The sequence below is a fragment of the Ovis aries genome, chromosome 21 (assembly GCF_016772045.2).
Source record: "Ovis aries strain OAR_USU_Benz2616 breed Rambouillet chromosome 21, ARS-UI_Ramb_v3.0, whole genome shotgun sequence".
Taxonomy (NCBI): Eukaryota; Metazoa; Chordata; class Mammalia; order Artiodactyla; family Bovidae; genus Ovis; species Ovis aries.
The window spans coordinates 14,757,269-14,779,059 of NC_056074.1; the positions used below are offsets into that span (position 1 = coordinate 14,757,269).

A 21,791-nucleotide genomic window follows, 5' to 3' on the forward strand; every position below is an offset into this window, starting at 1 on the left:
CATAAAATAAAGGAACCTTCTTTTTCAGAGAAACTGAGGCCCAGGAAGGGGGACTTTCCCAGGTCACAGAGTGAGTTAATGACCCAGCGGGGAACTGTTCTTCAGTCTAGGACCATCTACTACACCACTTCAGTTCAGTTCAGTTCAGTCGCTCAGTCGTGTCCAACTCTTTGTGACCCCATGAATCGCAGCACGCCAGGCCTCCCTGTTCATCACCAGCTCCCGGAGTTCACTCAGACTCACGTCCATCGAGTCAGTGATGCCATCCAGCCATCTCATCCTCTGTCATCCCCTTCTCCTCCTGCCCCCAATCCCTCCCAGCATCAGAGTCTTTTCCAATGAGTCAACTCTTCGCATGAGGTGGCCAAAGTACTGGAGTTTCAGCTTTAGCATCATTCCTTCCAAAGAAATCTCCTTCAGAATGGACTGGTTGGATCTCCTTGCAGTCCAAGGGACTCTCAAGAGTCTTCTCCAACACCACAGTTCAAAAGCATCAATTCTTCGGTGCTCAGCCTTCTTCACAGTCCAACTCTCACATCCATACATGACCACTGGAAAAACCATAGCCTTGACTAGACGGACCTTAGTCGGCAAAGTAATGTCTCTGCTTTTGAATATGCTATCTAGGTTGGTCATAACTTTTCTTCCATGGAGTAAGCATCTTTTAATTTCATAGCTATAATCACCATCTGCAGTGATTTTGGAGCCCCCAAAAATAAAGTCTGACACTGTTTCTACTGTTTCCCCATCTATTTCCCATGAAGTGATGGGACCTGATGCCATGATCTTCGTTTTCTGAATGTTGAGCTTTAAGCCAACTTTTTCACTCTCCTCTTTCACTTTCATCAGGAGGCTTTTAGTTCCTCTTCACTTTCTGCCATAAGGGTGGTGTCATCTGCATATCAGAGGTTATTGATATTTCTCGCGGCAATCTTGATTCCAGCTTGTGTTTCTTCCAGTCCAGCGTTTCTCATGATGTACTCTGCATAGAAGTTAAATAAGCAGGGTGACAATATAATTGGGTGTAATTTCTGAGCTATGAATTGTGTGAGCAGACTAAGAAAGCTGGTCATCAGGCATGTGGCGTCTTTCAGCTGGACTCCTAGCCACACACTGCTTCTTTAATCCCTTCCCCTCACCTGTCTCCTTCCCAGGCTAACAGCATCAGTCCTTTGCTTGCCTCTGTAGGAGCACAGTTTCTAAACCCACCACCCAGGGAAGCCACGGAGAGTACTGACTAGCCCCAGAGGTGGCAGGGGAGGATCAGCATCTATGGCACCAGTGTGACCACCCCCCACCCCGTCCACGTGTCCCTCTTCTGGACCCAATCCAGCTGATCAGCTCAGCCTAGCCGTCAACCCCCGCCTCTCCCCTGCTTTCCTCCCATGGGTGCAGCCCATCCAGCACACCGCAGACTCCCACTGAGCTGAATTCCACCTCCTCCACTCACCCACTCACCCACTCACACAGACACAGACACACACGTGCAGACACACACACACACGCAGACACACACAGACAGACACACACAGACAGACACACACACAGACACACACATGCAGACACACAGACACACGCAGACACACACACAGACACACACAGACACACACACGCAGACACACACAGACACACACAGACACACGCAGACACACGCAGACACACATACACAGACACACACAGACACAGACACAGACACACAGACACACACAGATACACACAGACACACACAGACAGACACACACACAGACACATAGACACACATATGCAGACACAGACACACGCAGACACACAGACACACACAGACACACACAGACACACAGACACACACACAGACACACACAGATACACACACAGACACACACACAGATACAGACACACACGCAGACACACACAGACACACACACAGACACACGCAGACACACACACACAGACACACACAGATACACACAGACACACATACGCAGACACAGACACACACAGATACACACAGACACACACACACGCAGACACACACACAGACACACAGACACACACAGACACACACACAGACACACAGACACACACAGACACACACACACAGACACACACACACAGACACATGCACACACAGACACACATACACAGACACACACCCCCCGATAGGTAAGATTCCTTGTTGATCTGGGACTTGACCTAACCGTTTATGGGTCAGACCACTTTTGAAAAGGGCAAGAAGGTGATAGTGGAAGGAAAGAAAAGCTCCTTGACAAGCAGAAAGCTTTCCCAGGACAAGCTCTGCCCTGAGGTGGACACAGCTCTACATTGCGGGGAAAGCCATGTACCCAGGACAGATCTGCTGTGGCTGCGGCCAACCTTTTCTGACCGGTTGGTTCGCATTTTACAGTCCGGGACTCCCTCTAATCCAATTCTGGTCTCCAGTGTCATGCACAGGCCCTATAGAGAATGACCCCTGTGAGGGGAAGAAAAGCAGAGAAGTAGGGAGGAGGGGAGGGAAGAAAGAAGGGCTGCGTGTCTCTTCCTTCCTGCCTGCCTTTCTGCCTGCCTTAGTGGCCAGACACACAGCAGTCTTGGCCGCAGCTTGCTGTGGACACCTTTCACAGGCAGATGCTCGTTGACACATACCCCAGGTTCATCTGCCAAGAACGATGCACCCTTAGAATTAAGACGGGACTCTCCCCAGCTCCCCCTCCCGTTTGTCACTTGGGGACACTGGGACTCAGATAGGTTAAGCGCCTTGCCTAGGTCACACAGCAATTAGCAGCCAATAGAGACGAGCGCAAGAATGCGGTCTGGGCAACGCATGTTGGGAGAGTGGTCTTGCAGGTTCAGATGGGGTGCCGCCAAGTCCTTCATTCGCAGACTTAGCACAGATAGCTCTTGAGTTGCTGCGACTCTGAAAAAATCCTAGCAGAGCTGCTTACACCTCTTCCGGGCAGACTCTGACCGTGCACCTCCCTCCACGTCTGGTTGAGGCAGCAGAGGGCTGCTCACCCACACCCCGCCCTAAGAGAGCATTCCTCGCTGGGATGAGGAACCCTGAGTGCGTTTGAATGAAGCCTGGGCCTTCCAGTTCACCTGGTGATCACTCTTGGCAGTTCGCTTTGAAAGTCAGGAAGTGGGGGACAGCCCTCTGAACCCCTGAAAGCTGCCCCTCAGGCCCCAGGCCCTCAGAAGGGGGCTCCAGCCTCTCCCCCACTCCCCCAAAGCCCCCTGCTCTGGGTGCCCGGGCTCTGCCCCATCCTGCTGCCTCAGGAGCACATGCTTCTCCGCCTGTGGGCCTCTGCTGGCGCCAGCCTCCTCTGCTTGAAGCCCCTCCGCCCTGTGCCCACCTCAGCATCTAGTTTAAGTTCTCGCTTTTCCTGGAAGCTTCCACAGACCACCCGACCTGTAACTTTTTGAGATGAGGCTCATTGTCCTGCAGCAGGGCCTCAGACAATGGGAGCTGGGGGGTGACCTCAGCCTCTCTTCCCTCCATCCAGTCAGTGCCCTGCGCTGCTGAAAACTGGCCAAACCCCCCTGGAAGCCAGGAGCAAGGGAGCCCAGGTGGTGCAGTTCTTAGTGGTCACGTCCTGTGATCGGGAGGGAGTGAAACTGGGGATGGGGGTGGAAGCAAACAGGATAAAGTCTGCGGTTGACTGTCCGCCCGTCCTAGACTAACGCCAGCGAGACTCACCCTGACTGGGTGCCTGTAGGGTCACCGGGTCCCACGCGTGGCTAGCCTTTCTGGCCCCTCCTGCCAGACACCAGGTGTGTTTTACAGTCATTATAACAACCAGAAAGCAGCCCCTCCCGCATTTCCAGACAGCCCTGTTTGGAAAGCCACCACCCTGTACCACGGGGCTTTTGCACTAGTGTAGACACTGTCCTTTCTTCACTGTTTCTCACATGTGCGTGCGGGCTCAGTGCTGACTCTTGGCGACCCCATGCCCTGTAGCCCGCCAGGCCCCTCTGTCCTTGGGATTCTCCAGTCAAGAATACTGGAGGGGTTGCCATTTCCTCCTCCAAGGGATCTTCCCGACGCAAGCATTGAACCCGCATCTCCTGTGTCTCCAGCGTTGGCAGGTGGATTCTTAACCACTGAGCCACTTAGACCAGCACTTTAATAGTCTGAGCATTCACCCGAAGTTCTGTCCTGACTCCATGAACCAAGAGAGCAGAAACAACCCCAGTGTGACCTCGGGGCACTCCTTTTTTTAAAATTAATTTATTTTAATTGGAGGCTAGTTACTTTACAATATGGTAGTGGTTTTTGCAGACAAATGAATAAGAAAGCTCTGGTACATATACACAAATGTACTATTACTCAGCTACTAAAAAAATGCGTTTGAATCAGTTCTAATGAGGTGGATGAAACTGGAGCCTATTATACAGAATGAAGTAAGTCAGAAAGAAAAACACCAATACAGCATATTAATATATATATATATGGAATTTAGAAAGAGGGCACTCCTTTTTACTCCCCATCAAGAGTGCTGGAGAGCAGCTTCAGCCGGTTGCCCTGCTCGGCCGGGAGTTGGTGATGGACAGGGACGCCTGGCGTGCTACAGTCCGTGGGGTCGCAAAGAGTCAGACACGACTGAGCGACTGAACTGAAGGACGGGATCCCTGTGTATTCATTCTGTGGTAGTGCTTCCTCCTCCCCGCCATCTGTGAGCGCCGCCTGGAGTCCCTGCACACTGGCCGAGACACGGCATGGTCAGCACAGCAGTGGAAGTGAACGGAAAGCATGTGTTCAGGGAGGGGAAGGATGGGCAGAGAGCAGCACACACAAGCGCAGCCCTGACCCCATGCTCAGACCAGCAGTTCCCATCTGGACGCTGCTGTTTTCATTCCTTCTGAGGCAATGAGAATACGCTGATAGTTATCTCTGAGTCTTACACTGGGCCCTACGGTTTGCAAGGCGATTTCCTAGACATCTGACAAGAGGCCACAGCTCAGAGAGGTGCAGTGAATTGTCCACGATTACATAGCTTGAAGGAGACAGAAACAGAGGCTGGAAGTCAGGCCATCAGATCCCAGCTGCTGACGGTGGTGACAGAGCTCTGTGGCCTCTCTAACTCAGCCGGGGAGGTCAAGGTTCATTAGCTAAGCTCTCAGCACCGCTACTGAACCAGCCTGAGTCAGTGGTAGTTGATGGCATTTTAATGGAAATCAAATCACTCTTTCTCTTGGCATTCTCAGGCCACTGGAGTTTTTGTGTTTTATCATAATTAAATACCATCATCTTTCATATCTGAAGTCTTTAGGGCCCGATGAATGACTGCAACACACCCTGGGTCGTCATTAACTCCACAGCCAGGAGACCTTCAGATGCCTGGTGGCCGTTTCTCGGGGTTGGAGGTGGACGTCCAGCCTGATGCCCTTTCTCAGAGCTGCCGTTGGCCCAGATCATAGGGCTGTTGACACATTCGAAGTCTTTGCCTGAGCTGAAACTCCGGAAATTTATGTCTTTGTCTCATGAACATGCTCTTATAAAAGTATAGCAGCGTGTTTCACTGGAGTCGAGCTAGCTGTCAGGATTCCCGAGGCTGATCTGGGTCCTGCCTGCAGCCAGCCCCGCCTGGTTCATTTTCCACGCAGCCACCAGGATCTGCCTCAAACACGAGTGTGATCTTGGCCCCCGTGCTGCAAAGCCCAGCAGGGCGCCCTCTCACCCTCCCAGCAGAGGCCAGGTTCTTCTGTTTGGCATCTCTGGGCAACCAGCACCCAGACCTCCTTCCGGTGTCTCCTCCTGGCCTCTTGCCAGCGCCTCCTCGCAGCCACCCTGCACTGGTCAAAGAAGTGCCCCAGGCAGCCTCGGGCGTGTCTGCTGCTGCCTCCCCACCCCCCCGTCTGTCTCTCTCTCGACCTCCACACCTGCATCACCCAATGCCTAAATGCCCTTGAAGACACAGGACACACATCACTTGTCGTGAAACCTTCCCCGACCTTGATGGACTAGCCTGCTCGGTGCTCCTCAGGGCCGCGGTGTAGGGCTAACAGGAATGCGAGGAGCAGACACTTGGGGGCCACGCGCCATGTGACGGGCACGGGTGCTTTCCCTGAGTCTGTATGTAAAGCAGAGTGGTTAAGAGAGCAGACTCTGGGGCCAGATGCCTGAGTTCAGATTCCGGCTCCATCACTCGGTGGTTTAGTAATCTAAACCAACTTCTTACCTTTCCTGTACGTTAGTGTCCTCATCTACAAATTGGGGAGTAATAATAGGACCTTCTTTACAGAGATGTTACAAATAAATAAAGCACTTAGAGCAAGTCACATAGCAAGTGCCCAATAGATGTTAGCTCTTATCATCTCCTCATAATGACTGTTTTGCATAGTATCTGTGGGTGTGTCTGTTGTTTTACTAAATTGTGAGCAGCTCAGAGGCAGGGACCAGATTTGTTTCAGCCCTGGACCTCTGTGTATTCGTTCTGTGGTAGTCCTTTCTCCTCTTCCTTTCATTGCATTGCTATTAAAGACTCACTCTATAGGTGAGGAATTAGAGGCTCAGAGAACTTGAGTGATTTGCCCCAAATCATGTAGCCCGTCAGGGACGGAGTAAAGGCTGCACCTCGGTCTGGGAGGCTCCGGAACTCTGCTCTGGCCCCTCCTTTCAACATCTGTCCCCTAGACATCGGCTATCTGTCAAAGCTAGGGCTCATCTTCATCTTAAAACGCCTCAAGTCCATGTACACAGCGCAGGGCTGTTCAGTGTTGCTGATTGCCTGAACAGCCCCAGGGGCCCTCTCCTTAGGGTATACCCTGAACCCAGGACTGAGCAGCACCCTGCTTTGCTCTGAGCTGCTCGCCCAACAAAGAAAGGGGCCTCATCTTTGAAGCCACGGGGGGCCTGTGTGTCCAGTGTAGCTCTGCGCGTCAGGCTGCAGCCATCCTTGTGGCTTCTGACCTACACATCAAGCCACAGGCACCTTCCCGAGACCAGGGCTCCCAGAAGCCAGTGGGTTATCCAGAGTGGGGCTCACCTGTCACTGAAGAGAACCTCGTTTCAGCCAGGCACGTGCCCACTCTTTCTCTCTCAAGACTTTCTGCTTGGGCACCCCTGTTGTAAATGCTGTAATCATCACAGTGACAGTTTAGCTCTTTATGACTTACCCATTCAGCATGACTTTACCGTAACGGTAGAATTAATAGTTACTCTTCTTCACAAGGAATACAAAGTGGGCTGCCAGCCTGTCAGGTTGGGAAGGGTTCACGACACGTGACGTGTGCCCTCTGTCTAAAGGGTATTCTGGGCATTGGGTGATGCATCTGTGGAGGTCCAGAGACAAAAGATGGTGAAAGTGGGGAGAGCACATGGGAAACTCCAGAGAAGTTAGGTGTCATGATCAAGGTCACACAGCTTACCCCTGGCGGAGCCAAACCCTGAACCCAGGGCTGTCTGACATCAAAGCCTCGTCTCCGCCTATCACCTACTGCTCTGCCCGGGGCCCTGAAGAAGCCTCACCATGGTCTCAGTTCAGGGAGGTGCAGCCCAGAGGCACCAGTGTTCAGGAATTTTGTGCATATAAAATGAAAGATGTATGAGGTGTTGGAGGGAACCAGCAAATGCAAATATATATGAGAACTCACAGGAAGCAAAAAAGCCTTCCCGGAAATTCAGGCTTGCAAAACTCAGATAGGCAAGTGGCCTTTCCTGACAGAGGCCTGCAATGTAACAGTAAAAGTGACTCGTATCTGGGTTAATTTGGACAGATACTCGTTGGCTGGATCTATGAGGAGAGGGTGTAAACTAGGATTACAGCACAGCCTCGCAAATGTACCAGTGCTTACCCCCAGGTAGCAAGGGGTCCACCCACCTGCTTGGCTGTCCCCTCCCCCTTCCCACATTCCACAAATATTTACCGGGGATGGGGGTTGTGAGTGGAACATGGGCCTTGCCCTCTGGGCACAGCTAAGGGCTCACTGTGCATTCAACACTTGAACAATAGGCATCCTCCAGAAAGGGATGACGCAGGGAGTGTACATCCTTCACAGAGCGCAGACCAAGGGCCAGGAAGGTGACATGAGTTATCGGAGGGCGTCCCCCCGGTGAGAAGGAATCAGGAACGGGTTCTCCTCTTAGGCTATCTCTGTCTCATACCAGCCCTGCCACTGAAAGAGGATTCAGTACACGCTGAACGCGTGAACGGGTTCTGAGTTCCCTCTAAAAATGAGAGTGTAAATGGGGAGGATAAGAGAAGGGAAGAAGGCCTGTCTGTAGGCTCTCCCTCCTGGCCATGGGAGCCACTCAGCCCAGAGTCTCCGTTCAGATCAGAGAAAACGTTTGCTTCTTGGGAAGCTCATGTCTCTGAGTGTACATCCACTGCCAAGCCCCAAGCACAAAGCCTTTCTATAGGAAACCTGGACACCGTCAGAATCTCCTTTTCTAACGTTCTCAGAACCAAAGGGAAACAGAGCCCCCAGCCGAAGCCTCTGGAACTCTGGCTCCAGGCAAGAAAGTCAAGGACTGGCTTGCCCCATGGTCTAGAGAGTTCAGGTGGTCTGCTGTCAGTTTAGGCCTGCAAATAAGCTTCACGCTGGCCTTATTCCCCTGGATAGACTGTCCAGGCCACTCACATGAGCCATCCACTCAGTAAACCTATATTGAGCATCTGTTTGTTTATAGAAGCTGTGATCAACAACCCAGAGGGAACAGGGAATTTATACCCACTAGAGGAAGAAAGGACATAAGTAGGCATGCTCTGGGAGATAAGGAAAAGGTGCACCGTCCAGGTTACCTGCTGTTAGCATTCAGTGGAAGAAAAGGGAACTTTGGGGAGGATAGATCAAGGAAGACTTTCTAGACGAGGTGGCAGTTGAGCCGAGTTGCAAAAAACAGAGTGGGTTGGGACCAGAGAATTCCTCACCCCCACAGGAGAATTTCCTTTTAGAAGCTGGCACTTGAAAGCTCATCATTTCAGGACTCTTGACAGTAAATCTAAGCAGTTATCAAGCAAGAGCCCAGCATTCCACTTAGTCACGGAGCTGGGGTCTATAGGCTTACAGGCCAGCCTATCCTGTCCCAGACGTTAGATGCTTGCTCTCTCTTCACCGAGGGTCTTTTTCCTGCCTTTTGTTACAGACTGAGATGGTCAAGCAGGTATCTATGTTGTATGCAAAGGCACCATGGTTTGGTAGACAGAATAACAACTATGGGATAGATAATAAGGACCACTCACTAGTTTTGGAAGCCTCAGCTTCCTCTTCTGTCAAATGGGAATGATAATGAGACTGCCCTCTAGGGGCGGTCGTGAGCATTAGGAAAGTTAAGGTGGTGAAAGGACACGCAGTATGTACTCAAATACATGGCAGCAACTATTAATATCCATTAGGTGAAATGCCAAGGGAAGGCTGACTGCTAATGACGGGATGGGGCAAGGACTAGGTCAGCCTTCTCTGCTGGCCTCCTGATTACCACTGGACGGAAGTGCCCTGAACTGAGAGGCCAGGGATAGGGAGGGACACTCAAGCTGCCCAGGAGGCTGCTTCTCCTGCAGGCTTCTGTTTCCAGGCTCCAAATGTCTCCATTAAAGTGCTGCCTGAGAACAGGTGACCAAAGCAAATGAACCTCCATATTCTCACTTTCCAGCTTCCTTGGCAGTTCAGACAGTAAAGAATCTGCCTGCAATGCAGGAGGCCCTGTTCAATCCCTGAGTCAAGGAGATCCCCTGGAGTAGGAAATGGCGACCCACTCCAGGATTCTTGCCTGGAAAATTTTGTGGACGAAAGAGCCTGGCAGGCTACAGTCCATGGGGTCTCAAAGAGTCAGGCACGTGAGCACGCGTGCACACACCACACACACGTTCCCTTTCTCCCTGGTCCACGGCCATGCTTTCGCTGAGTGGGACACTCTGCCTGTTCTGCTGGCTCCCAGGATCTCTCCCTTCCCATCAAGGAGCATTTCTGTCAGACCAGAACCAGCATGGCATGTCTTCAGAGGGCACCATTCATGTTCTGTGGCCTTCCTGGAGACCGTCTTCACTGGAGTCGAAATGTTAGCCACTGTGTGGCCCCAGCAGAGCTCTTGGCCTCTGAGACAAAGGTGTGGCCAGACTGGAGGGTGTGGGGAGGGAGCTGATGACAGATGAAGCTGGAAAGACAGGTGTGAATCAAATTCCGAAGAGATTGGTAGACCGCTGTGCGCTTTATCCTGAAAATAGCAGTTCGTAGGAAGGAATCCTCATCTGCTCAGATGGGTTTCTGTTTCTCTTTCCTTGTATTGCTACCCAGCCTCACTCCCACCAGACTTGCTTTGTGACTCGTTGGCATAAAGTACTGGGTTACCTAAAAACCAGAGCGCCTTCTGCTAAGAATAGCTGTGCCACTGATAGTGCCTCGCACTTGATTGTGATGGTTTCCAGGAAGCTGTCTCCTGAGCCAGGGAAAAGCACAGCCTTTGCAGTGTCATACCCACCCGGGTTTAGGATCCTATACCCACAAACTCTCAGTCCCCTATGTGAGATACAGCGTTCTCAAGAGGGACAAATGACGTGGACTACTTTGTAAACTGTGAACTTCAGGTGTATTTCCTTCCCATTGACTTTCTCATTTGATATCACTGTGGCTTTGTGGTTCCCTTACTAAACTGTTTTCCCCATTTTACAGTTGAGGAAACTGAGGTGCAAAGAGGTTATGTGAAATGTCCATGGTTATCTTGGTCTTAGATCTTTCTCTTTTTAAAAGCATTTTTATTGGAGTATAGTTGATTTACAATGTCGTGTTAATGCCAGGTGTACAGCAGAGTGAACCAGTTACACGTGTACATATATCCGCTCTTTCCCTTGTAGGTCACTAAAGGGTTTTGAGCACAGAGTTCCCTGTGCTAAACAGTAGGTCCTTATCAGTTATATATTTTACGTATGTATATATGTCAGTCCCAAATGTAAATTGGTACAAACTTTATGAAGAATAGAATGGAGTTTCCTTAAATAAGCACAGAACTACCATTCGATTCAGCAGTTCCACTCCTGGGCATATTCCTGGAGAAAACCATAATTTGAAGAGCTCCGTGCATCCCAGTGCTGACTGCAGCACTATTTACAATAGCCAGGACACAGAAACAGCCTAAATGTGCGTTGACAGAGGCATGGATGAAGATGTGGTACATACACTTACCTGGCTGGGGAGATATCATGATCATGAGGATTTGGTACATATATCCAGTGGAATATTGCTCAGCCATAAAAAAGCCTTAGGCCTCTTGAAACTGAGGCAGTAACCCTGATGACCTCTGAATCGCCTTCAAGGCCAGCATTCCCTCTTCTTGGAGAATAGCGCACATTCGGAGCCAGATGGCTTCATTGTCCTCTTCTGTAGAATCTAAGTTTGACAGCTGTCCTTTATGCTGTCTCCATCGCTGTTGACTCAGATTGGCAGTGTTCCTTCTGGGGTGGCTGGCTGGGTCCGTGGTTCATACCCATATACATCTTCTGACCAAATTTTCCATCAGCCCCACCCATGGTGTTCTCTTCTGTACATGCTTTCTCCTTTTTTGCAATATGGGCAGGCTGAGAATTTTTCAAATCTTTTTGCTTAACAGTTCTTCCTTCAATTCATTTCTCTCTTCTCCTATTTCACTCTAAGCTGCCAGGAGGAACCAAGCCACTTCTTCAACACTTGGCTTCAGGATCTTCTCAGCAAAATACCTCATTTTTTTGGCTCACAACTTCTACCTTCCACAAAACACTGGGACGTGAGCATAAGTTCTTTGCCAAGTTCTTTGCCACCATGTAGCAAGGACCACCTTGTCTCTAGTGTTCCAGTAACATGCTCCTCCTCATTTCTGAGGCCTCATCAGAATTGCCTTTAATGTCCACTGTTTCCATCAACATTCTGTACATATGTGTTTTTGTATTCCCTAAAAATATGGATGGTTTCTCTACACATCTCTTCTTTTTTTTTTTCCTGAGCTTTCTCCAGAATCACATCTAACAGTCCCTCCACAGCAACATAGTCTTTTTATTTTTTAGCATGCGCCTCAAAACTCTTGCAGACTCTACCCATTACCGAGTTCTAAAGATACTTCCACATTTTTTTAGATATTTGTTCCAGCATCATCACACTTTTGGTTACCAATTTCTGTCTTAGTCAGCTTGGGCTGCTAAAACAAAGTACCGTAGACAGGGTAACTTAGACCACAAGCATTTATTTCTCACAGTTCCAGAGTCTGAGAAGTCCAAAATCAAGGTGCAGGCAGATTCAGCATCTGGTGAGAGGCCTCCTCCTGATATGAGGATGGCCACCTTCTTGCCATGTCTCCATGTGGTGCAGAGAGAGAGTGCTAGCTCTCTGGGATCCAATCGTGAGGACTCCACCCTCGTATCTTTATCTCAACCTTGTTACCTCCCAAGAACCACACCTACAGATACCATCGATTTGGGGTTAGATGTTCCACTTATGAATTTTGAAAATGAAAGTGAAAGCCGCTCAGTCATGTCCGACTCTTTGCAACCCCATGAAATAGTCATGGAATTCTCCAGGCCAGAATACTGGAGCGGGTAGCCATTCCCTTCTCCAGGGTATGTTCCCAACCCAGGGGTCAAACCCAGGTCTCCTGCATTGCAGGCAGATTCTTTACCAGCTGAGCCACCAGGGAATTTTGGAGGGATCTAAACGTGCAATTCACAACAATGGTTATGTGATTAATAAGTGGCAAAATCTAGAACATAACCCAGTTTCCTGACCTTCTTTACCCTCATAACACTCTTAGCTTCCAAAGCCCAGGCTTCCTGTGAGCATAGCTTAGCGGATGGTACTTAAGATGGTACTCCAACACTCCAAGTACTTAGAAGGAGTAAATAAAATATAAATATTTATATATAAATAAACATTTATATGAATATATATAAACTATATATAAATAAAAATTTTATCTTAATTGCCTCATCTGTAAAATGAAATGCAAGCAATACCTGCTTTGTAGAGGGTTGTGAAGATTAGCTGAATTAACACAAGTAGGCTCAGAATAGTGCCTGGCACATAGTTAGCACTCCAGAAGTGTAAGTGGTGCTTTTTAACCGCCACCCCCACCCCAGATACCAGCATGGCTCATTCCCTTTACTCAAAAGCCCATCACTGACCATCTGATCTAAAGTTTCATCACTGTCCCGACATACACAGGCCACAGCCTCCTTCCCGGCTTTGTGTGTTCTCAGGTTTATCACCATCTTGGTAAACTACATACATATACAAATATTTGCTGTGCTGTGCTTAGTCACTCAGTCGTGTCTGACTCTTTGCAACCTCATAGACTGCAGCCCGCCAGGCTCCTCTGTCCATGGGGATTCTCCAGGCAAGAATACTGGAGTGGGTTGCCATGCCCTCCCCCAGGGGAATCTTCCCAACCCAGGAATGGAACCCAAGTCTCCCACATTGCAGGCGAATTATTTACCGTCTGAGCCACCAGAGAAGCCCAAGAATACTGAAGTGGGACGCCTATCCCTTCTCTAGGGGACCTTGCTGACCCAGGAATTGAACCAGGGTCTCCTGCATTGCAGGAGGATTCTTTACCATCTGAGCTACCAGGGAAGCCCAAACTATATATATATATATATATATATGTACATATAGTTTACTGAGATGGTGAATATATATGTATATTTGGGCTTCCTTGGTGGCTCAGACGGCAAAGAGTCTGCCTGCAGTGCAGGAAACACGGGTTCGATCCTTGAGTCAGGAAGATCCCCTGGAGAAGGGAATGGCTACCGACTCCAGTATTCATGCCTGGAGAATTCCATGGACAGAGGAGCCTGGTGGGCTACAGTCCATGGGGTCGCAAAGAGTTGACCATAACTGAGCAACTAACACTTTTGCTTTCATACATAGGTAAGTATGTATATGATTTGTTTACCTCATTTGTTTCATTTGCTGTATAATCTTATGTATAATTAGTGATATCCAAATCTTATCATGCCTCAGAATCACCTGGAGGGTTTGTAAGGTCAGATTTCTTGGCCCCACTCAAAGGTTCATGGTTCAGTAACTCTGGGTCAGGACCCAAGAATTTTCATTTTTAGCAAATTCCCAGGTAATATTGAAGCTATGGGTTCTGGCCATACCCTAAAAGTATCAAAGAAACAGCATGAAGTTAGTGACATGTGTTGTTTGGTCACTAAGTCATGTCTGACTCTTTGTGACCTCATGGACTGCAGCACGCCAGGCATCCCTGTCCTTCAGTGTCTCCCAGAATTTGCTTAAATTCAGGTCTATTTAGTCGATGGTACTATCTGGTCTTTTTTTTTTTTTTTAATCTTTTTTGTCTGTCTCTCTAACTCAGGTGTAAGCTCAGTGAGGACAGGACTTTTGTCTGCTTTGCTCCCCAGCAGCTAGAGTAGCAGATACTCAGTAAATGCCTGTCGAGCACTTGTTTATTGACTGCGTGATCACGCCCAATTGGCCAGTGCCCGCGGCTGCCCTGGGGCTTCCTGGGTGCTCAAACAACGTGGGAGACCTGGATTCTATCCCTGGGTTGGGAAGATCCCCTGGAGAAGGGCATGGCAACCCATTCCAGTATTCTTGCCTGGAGAATCCCATGGACAGAGGAACCTGGCGGGCTATAGCCCATGGGGTCGCAGAGTCGGACACGACTGAGCGACTTGCGCTTTTCACGGCTGGCCTGGCTGCTCCTGCGTGGGGCCATCCCCGCCTCGCTGACCGTGCGTGTTTGTGCCCTAGATCACCCAAGCGGCCTGCAGAACCATTCTCGACTCCGGACACCGCCGCCTCCACTCTCGCACGCCCACACCCCGAACCAGCACCATGCGGCCTCCATTAGCTCCCTGAACCGAGGCAACTTCACTCCGAGGAGCAACCCCAGCCCGGCGCCCACAGACCACTCGCTGTCTGGAGAGCCCCCCGCCAGCGGTGCACAGGAGCAGACCCACGCCCAGGACAACTGGCTGCTCAACAGTAACATCCCACTGGAGACCAGGTGCGGGGCATGGGGCGAGCTGGGGCCCTGAGGACAGGAGACGGCTGGGCTGAGATCCCCGGGGCTCTGGGGCCCTGGCGGGGCCATGCTGCATGCCCACCACCGGGCCTGTCCTGGGCAACAGGGTCTCAGGGATCCGACTCTGGCTGCCAGAGAGAAGGGCCGTGGGATGGAGGGGAGAGAGCACTGGGGCTTGAGAATCAAGCAGCTCTGAGGTTCAGGGCTACCCTGCTGCTCACTGAAGGTGTGAGCTTGGTCAAGCGGCCTCCCCCTCTGCGCCTCCCTCTACTACACCACAGGGCTGCTGCTGGATGGAAAGCGCTGTTGTAAGAGTAGGTGAGAGCTGCTGTGTCTAAGCAGGCTGGCATGTGGCAGAGAGCAAGCTCCCAGGGTCTGATTTGGGCCCACACCTCCGCCATTCCCTTCCATAGTTGGTCCCCCTTGCCTGTCGTGGCACCTGTGTGGTGCCATGGGGACCAGCTGGGGACCAGGCAGGAGCAGCCAGTGGGTAGGTGGCTGCTCAGTGACCATCTCCCCTCCCCTCCCCTCCCCTCCCCTGTTGGCCTAGCCGCTCTATCCCCAAAGCCCTAGCAAGCCCTAACACGGGTGTACTCGAGTTTGTGTGATAAAACAGTAATCTTCACAACTTGAAGTAGGTATGATTATTGTGATCCCAGCTGACAGGTTTGGAAGCTAAACTCAGGATAAGTGACTAGCTCAGGTCCCATCACAGTCCACGCACAGCTGAGATTTGAACCCGGGTGCCCCGGCTCCTCGGTATGGAGCACCTGCTCCACCTCCACCCCTGCACCACCACCACCTGCTGCTGGGCTGGACCCTGCCTCTCCTTTCTCCCAGCCTCCGAGGATGCTCCTTTCAGCTCAAGGATCTCAGTCAGCCTCAGTTCCTAGCTGTCTTCCTTCCCTTTGCTACACCACTGTTTTTCCCAAGTGCAGATGATTCTTTTAAGATTATGAAAACCATACAAGCCTACTGGGCAAAGCACAGAAAGATATAAAGATGAAAATTAGATGCACCCATCAGCCTGCCATTCTGAGACACGCACTCTTGACCTTGGGGGACGTAGCCTTTCTCTGCTTGCTCTGAACCAAGGACAAAGTGTCCCAGGCTGGACATTTGGAACCTCTTACTCTTCTGCCCTATTTCTCAAAGTAGTGGGAAACAGAGATTTTAGCCTCTCAAATTCTTGTTCCTTATCTGGGAAGAGGACAAAAGTCATGTCACATTTAAAGAAGTGAAGTTAATCCACACATGGGAAGTGGACCCATCTGACTCTGCCTGGCACATGGCCGTGATACTCCCACGTTGAACTCGTGGGTCCAGTGAGAGAGAACCAGCATCCTTTTGTGTCATTTTACCCCTCGTACAGTCATTTTTCCCTAAAGCACATTTCTCACAGGTATGGCGCAACCCCTTCCCCAGTCTCTTAATTAATATGTCTGCTGACAGCCTTTAAAATCATGTGTGACTTTTCCCTGCGTGCTTCATTTGCTCTCTTCATGGACAGAGTCAGATAATTGTGTGCCTTCCCAAGCAGAGTAGCTTAATTAGATCCCCAGGATTCCCCAAGTGCTTGTGGAATGACAGCACATGATCAAAGGTAGCCAGCAAGTAATCAATGGCTCTCGTTCTCTGAACGGAGTGTGGCAGCTACTCCCTCTGCTTAGATGTTTGTGCTTCTCACATGGCATCAGAGTAGGTGGCTCTCCAAGTTTCTCGAGGGATAGGAAGATAGAGGAGAGGACCAGCAGCAGGGTCGGTCTCCTGATGGCTCTTGGAGATGTGAGGGTGGTCCCAGCTTAACTCTCCTGCCTGGTCAGCCAGTGCCCATGTGCCCATCTGCCCTCTGTCCTCCTATTTCTACTGCTCAAACCACAGGAACTTTGCTTTCTCTCTTCTTAACTAATATTTTATAGAGCACTTAGGAAATAGAAATAAGCCAGAAAAGAAAGTTACCCATATCTACCACCAGACAGTAATCATTATTAACATGTTGGCATATACTTGTGTTTATGTAACATTTTCTTGCTTATCTAAATCCATATACATATGTAACATAATCTTGTAAATTTAATATTCAGTGTATGTGTGTACAGATGAGTGTACACATATGTGTATTTATCAGTATTTCAGCAAAACCTTGGGCCTCACGTGCCCCTATGCCTTTGCACGTACTCTTTGCACAGCTCTCTGCCAGAGTCGCCCTCCTCCTTCCTTCTTGGTCTAGCGAAGTCCTACTTGTCCTTGAAGACCCAGATGAAATGCTGGAGGAAGGCTTCATCTATGACTGCAGAGTTCTGTGCATCTAAAATCAGCCTGAAACTGGGAGAGGTGCTTAGTACAGTGGATAAGACAATCAGAATTCTGGCTCTTAATACCAGCTGGTCAATAGCACAAAACCAACCAATAGAGTTTATGAGGGAGCCATGTCAAGTCTGGAGATAGTCACAGGTAACTGACCAACTTGGTGAGGTGGGAAGGATGCAGGCTTTATAGATCAGATGGATGTAGACCCCTACCTTGGCTTCAGCGCTTCCTGGCTGGGAAAATTTCTTAGCATCTTTGAACCTTGATGTCCCCATCTCTAAATTGGGATAAGAAGTCATATGTCTTAGCTTGGGAGCTAAAATATGAGCGCACAGCACAGTGCCTGGAATTAAAAGACGTGCCATAAAAGCTGTTTCCCTTTTTCTCCCATGTGTATCTGCTCCCTATATCAACCCTGTGGAGAAAAAGTCATCCAAAAATATGTATTAAGGTGCTGCTCACCAGAGGAGTTGAGAGAGGAAGCTGTGGGTTCTCTCTCTTCTTTACTTTGAAGAAGTGAGTTTGACCCTGACATTTTGAGGGCACAAGTGATGGTCCACTCACTGTAGTGAGTTGTTCAAAGCACGGGTTTAAAGGTCAGATGCATCCTACCATCAGACCCCCACCCGAGTGCTCACTAGCTGTGGACCTAGACCTTACAATCTTCGTCTCTAAAGGGGAGAAAGTGTTAGTGAATTCCTGTTCTGACGATCTATTGCTGCGTAACCTACTACCCCAACACTTAGCGGTTTAAAGACCACCAGTTGATTGTACTTCACAGCGTGAGTTGAGAGTTTAGGAAGAGCTCGGGTGGGCTGGCCCTCTGTTCCACATGGGGTAGTCGGGAGGCAGCTGTGGTGTCTGGCTGTTGGCTGAGCTGGTCTGAAGGATCCAAGATGGCCTTACTTTACTCACGTGCCTGACACCCTGCGGGAGACCGCTGGGAAGCTGGGCTTAGGTTGGGGGCGCCCTCTCCTTCTCGTATGGTCTCAGGCTGTCTCCACATGGCAGCTCAAGGCTCCACTGTGCTGAGACAAGAAGCCATTGATCCTCCTAATATTAGACTTGGCCTGGAACTGGCATGGTGTCACTTCTGTCATATTCTGTTGGTCAGAGCAGTCACGGGCCAGCCAGCTTCAAGGGAGAGACAATAGACCCCATATCTCAGAGCGAGAAGAGCTGAGAATTTTCATCCTCCTTGAATCTACCGTACTGCCTCATCAGGGTGTTGGAGCAGCTACAAAAATAATGTCTGCATAGGTCTTGGCACACGTGCATGCTCAAGGGCTTATCATGTAGTTATTTGTTGTCCACTAAATATTCAGCAATGCCTACTGGGTGCCAGAGAACAGACGCTAGCAGCAGGCTAGAGATCAGCACTGGAAATGTGTTTTAACTGCCTTGCTTCAGGATCCCCCAGCACACAACACAGCCTTGCCACCTGATGAGGGCCCAATAAATATTAACATGCAGGTGAGATGGTGTGAATGAATGATGGAGCAAATGAATGGACATGTACACTCACCTGAGGCCTGAGCGGGGCACAGGGGAGATGTTTCAGGGGCCCTGGTGCTGGGGGACTGCCTGGTTGAAGAGCAGGAGTCCCCGGGGAGAGGCAGGGAGGAGAGGTGGGCCTGGGGAGACGCAGACTGAGCTCAGCCCAGGGAGCCCCAGAGAGCAGGGCCTGTTTGAGATGCCCTGAACAGCTTCCCCAAGCCCCCCAGCAGTTGGGCCTCCCTCCCGATGCCACAGGCCCCTCCGTTGGTTGAGAGTCGAAAATAAATAGCTGAGCAAATACCCTAACAGCTAGTAGAATGACCAGGAGGGGTTTCTCTTGCATGCCAGCAGGAGAGGAGAGGCTAGTGGAAGGACAAAGAAGAGGAAGGACTTGATTAACCTGTTCCTTTCCCTGCCCCGCCCCACTATGCCACTGGCACTCCCCCAGGGTGACCGAGGCCCCCAGGGAGAAAGGAGATGGGATCTAGCCGTGCTCCCCAGAGCTGGGCTGCGATGTTGCTTTAAGCCCTGCAGGTGCGTCTGTGGTCCATTCTGGTGGGAACCACATGTTGAGAGTCCCCTAAAACCCAATCCCCTTCTTTCACAGTCTGCGACATAGACGTGTGATTGAGTTCACAGGGCCTGCCTGATGAATAACCCGACGGGCTCCTGTCGGATGAAGGGGAAGCCAGAGCAGAAGGCAGCCAGACCTCAGCTCTAGCTCATCTGATCACAGGCCTGGTCTGGGAGCCTGGGGCCCACTCCACGGCCACACTCCATTGGGGGAACAGCCATGCCCACCCCCAGGGATGGGAGGCCTTCCCCTGGTCTCCAGCCCAGCCCTGACGCGCTTCCCAGAAGGGCACACGGTGTCTCCTGGTGCCCCAGGCCAGCTTCTGAGCATTGCTGGGAGCCGACAGAACCCCACGGACTCTGTCATTTAGTGATTCAGTCACAAACATACACAGCCACTCCCATGCAGGAAGCACAAGGTCTCGTGAGGGAGGCAGACCCATAAATGAAGAAAAGTAGGCAGGGCTGTCTGCATAATGCTCTGACCTGGGAAGCAGAGAGGACGGTGTGACCACCCCCTCCCCTGCTTAGAAGCACCAAATAATAACCATAACAAACACTCAGAGAGTCCATACTGAGTGTGCTAATGAGCTTCCAACCAGGGAAGCTCATTAGAGGCTCAGTGCCAAGGGTTTTATTGAGGGCTGGTCACATGGACACCTTGCCTCCTGCCTGGCATGTATCCAAAATCCAGACTCCCAGAAGGAAGGCAGGTGTGTTCAGCATAAACCCTGGTGTTTGTGCAAATAGTTGAGGCTCAGTGAGTCAGTCCCTCTAATCAGTTGATGGTGGGAACCCGCCTGAACCCTGAGTTCCCAGACACCAGACAAGCAGACACACCAACCTTATAAGCATGCCTTTAAAAGGATGGCTGTCGGTACTGCTCTCAGTTCTTCCGCACCCCTCTGCTATCCTAGCTCTTCGGCACTTAGCTCTTATTATCCTCCTCACTGGAGAAGTGAAGAATCAGAAGAACAGAAAACTTAAGAAACTTATCTAAGGAGCCACAGCCAGTGAAGGGCAGGGCCACAATCCATACCTGGGCCAGCCTACTCGGAGTTTCCGCCCCTAACCACCGTCCAGTGCTTCCTTTCTGATTATTAAAGGTAGCATCCTGGGGCATGTACGCGTGGAATTTCAGGGGAGAAAGGAATTCTGAGATGACAGTTGTGCAAAGTCCAGGAGAGAACTTGGATTTTGGGGGAGAGGGCTGAGAGTTGGCTGAAGTGGGAGCTGCAGGGCTTCCCTGCGGAGACGACAGTAAATAGGGATCAGTGACCCTTGAGTTCCATGAACAGGAGGGCGCACTTTACCCTGTGGGCCCAGGGGCTGGAGTGGCAGACATGAGGGTGAGGAGCTGTCACCATCTTTCAAATCGAGAGGGACATCATGGGAATGGCATGGAAGAGCTGGCTCACTTTTCTTTGTTCATCCTTCCGCTCAAATGCCAGCTCCGTAACTAAATTTAAGTGGTTTTGGCTGAGTCTCTTATACCCCAAGCACCCTGTGGGAGGGTCTCAGCTGCAGGGTGTGGGGTGTGATCCCTGCCTGTCCTGCTTTATCGGCAGCTGTCCCAGGGCCCTGTGGATGGAAACCTGGTCCAGGACAGTGGGCTTGTGGTGAGAAGACGGGCTGTGGAATGGGATGGTCCCAGAAGAACCACTGGCCACTGCAGCTCCCCAGCCACTTCCTCTCCCAAAGCCCTGTCATCTGCGTTTGGGAGGCAAGCTCATCCGGCCCTGGGTCAAAGAGATGGAACCCCGCTTCAGGCAGCTCAGGAACTGATCCAGGGCCTCCCCTCAGGCTTCGAAGGGAGCCAGTCCCCTCCTGCCTCTAAGAGGAGCTCTAAGTACAGTCTAGCATTACCCTGCAGTGCCCTCTCCAAGCCCTTGGCTGCTCTTTCCTGATAGGCAGCTTGATTAAGTTGGAGAGATCTGGGTTTGAATCCCATCCCTAGCTTTTTATTGCTGTGTGATCTCGGGCAGTCTCTTAACGTCTCTGGGTCTCAGCTTCCATGTCTGTAAAATGAGTTAACAACACCCAGCAATGTGAGGGTCAGATGAATCTGACGGCCATACTTGAGCTCCCAGCAGCAGTGAGCTGGAGACCCTGCAGGACTGTGACCCAGGGAGGGCTCAGCAGCTCAGGGTCCCCATCAGGAAGCCCTCATCACATTTATGTTTCAGAAGAACCAGAAACCCAGATGCTGGGGGCAGAGGTAGACACAAAATGTACTGAGGACCCTTGAACTGGGTGTTGGGACACCGGAGTTTTCATTCCAGCTCTGCCACTGACTTGCTATGTGGGTGGGAGTGGGGCATGTGTCTCTCTGGGCCTCAGTTTTCTCAGAGTCAGATGAGACCTAATAAACTGACCCAGAACTTAGCTTTGAAAGTACGGAATAAGGCTTCTTATTTTAAGGCAAAGGCTTCCCAGGTGAAACAGTGGTAAAGAAACCGCCTACCAGTGCAGATGATGCAAGAGA

General features: G+C 50.6%; 1 protein-coding gene across 10 annotated transcripts in view; it reads left to right on the forward strand.

Annotated features, from left to right (window-relative positions):
* The window catches only part of TENM4 (teneurin transmembrane protein 4), an 849,352-nt gene that overhangs the window by 572,412 nt on the left and 255,149 nt on the right, over window positions 1-21,791 (forward strand). For all 10 annotated transcript variants that reach the window (XM_060403943.1, XM_060403939.1, XM_060403940.1 and 7 more), the window contains one exon: window positions 14,653-14,908. In XM_060403943.1, the coding sequence (XP_060259926.1) occupies window positions 14,653-14,908 (256 nt within the window). The remainder of the gene's footprint in view (window positions 1-14,652; window positions 14,909-21,791) is intronic.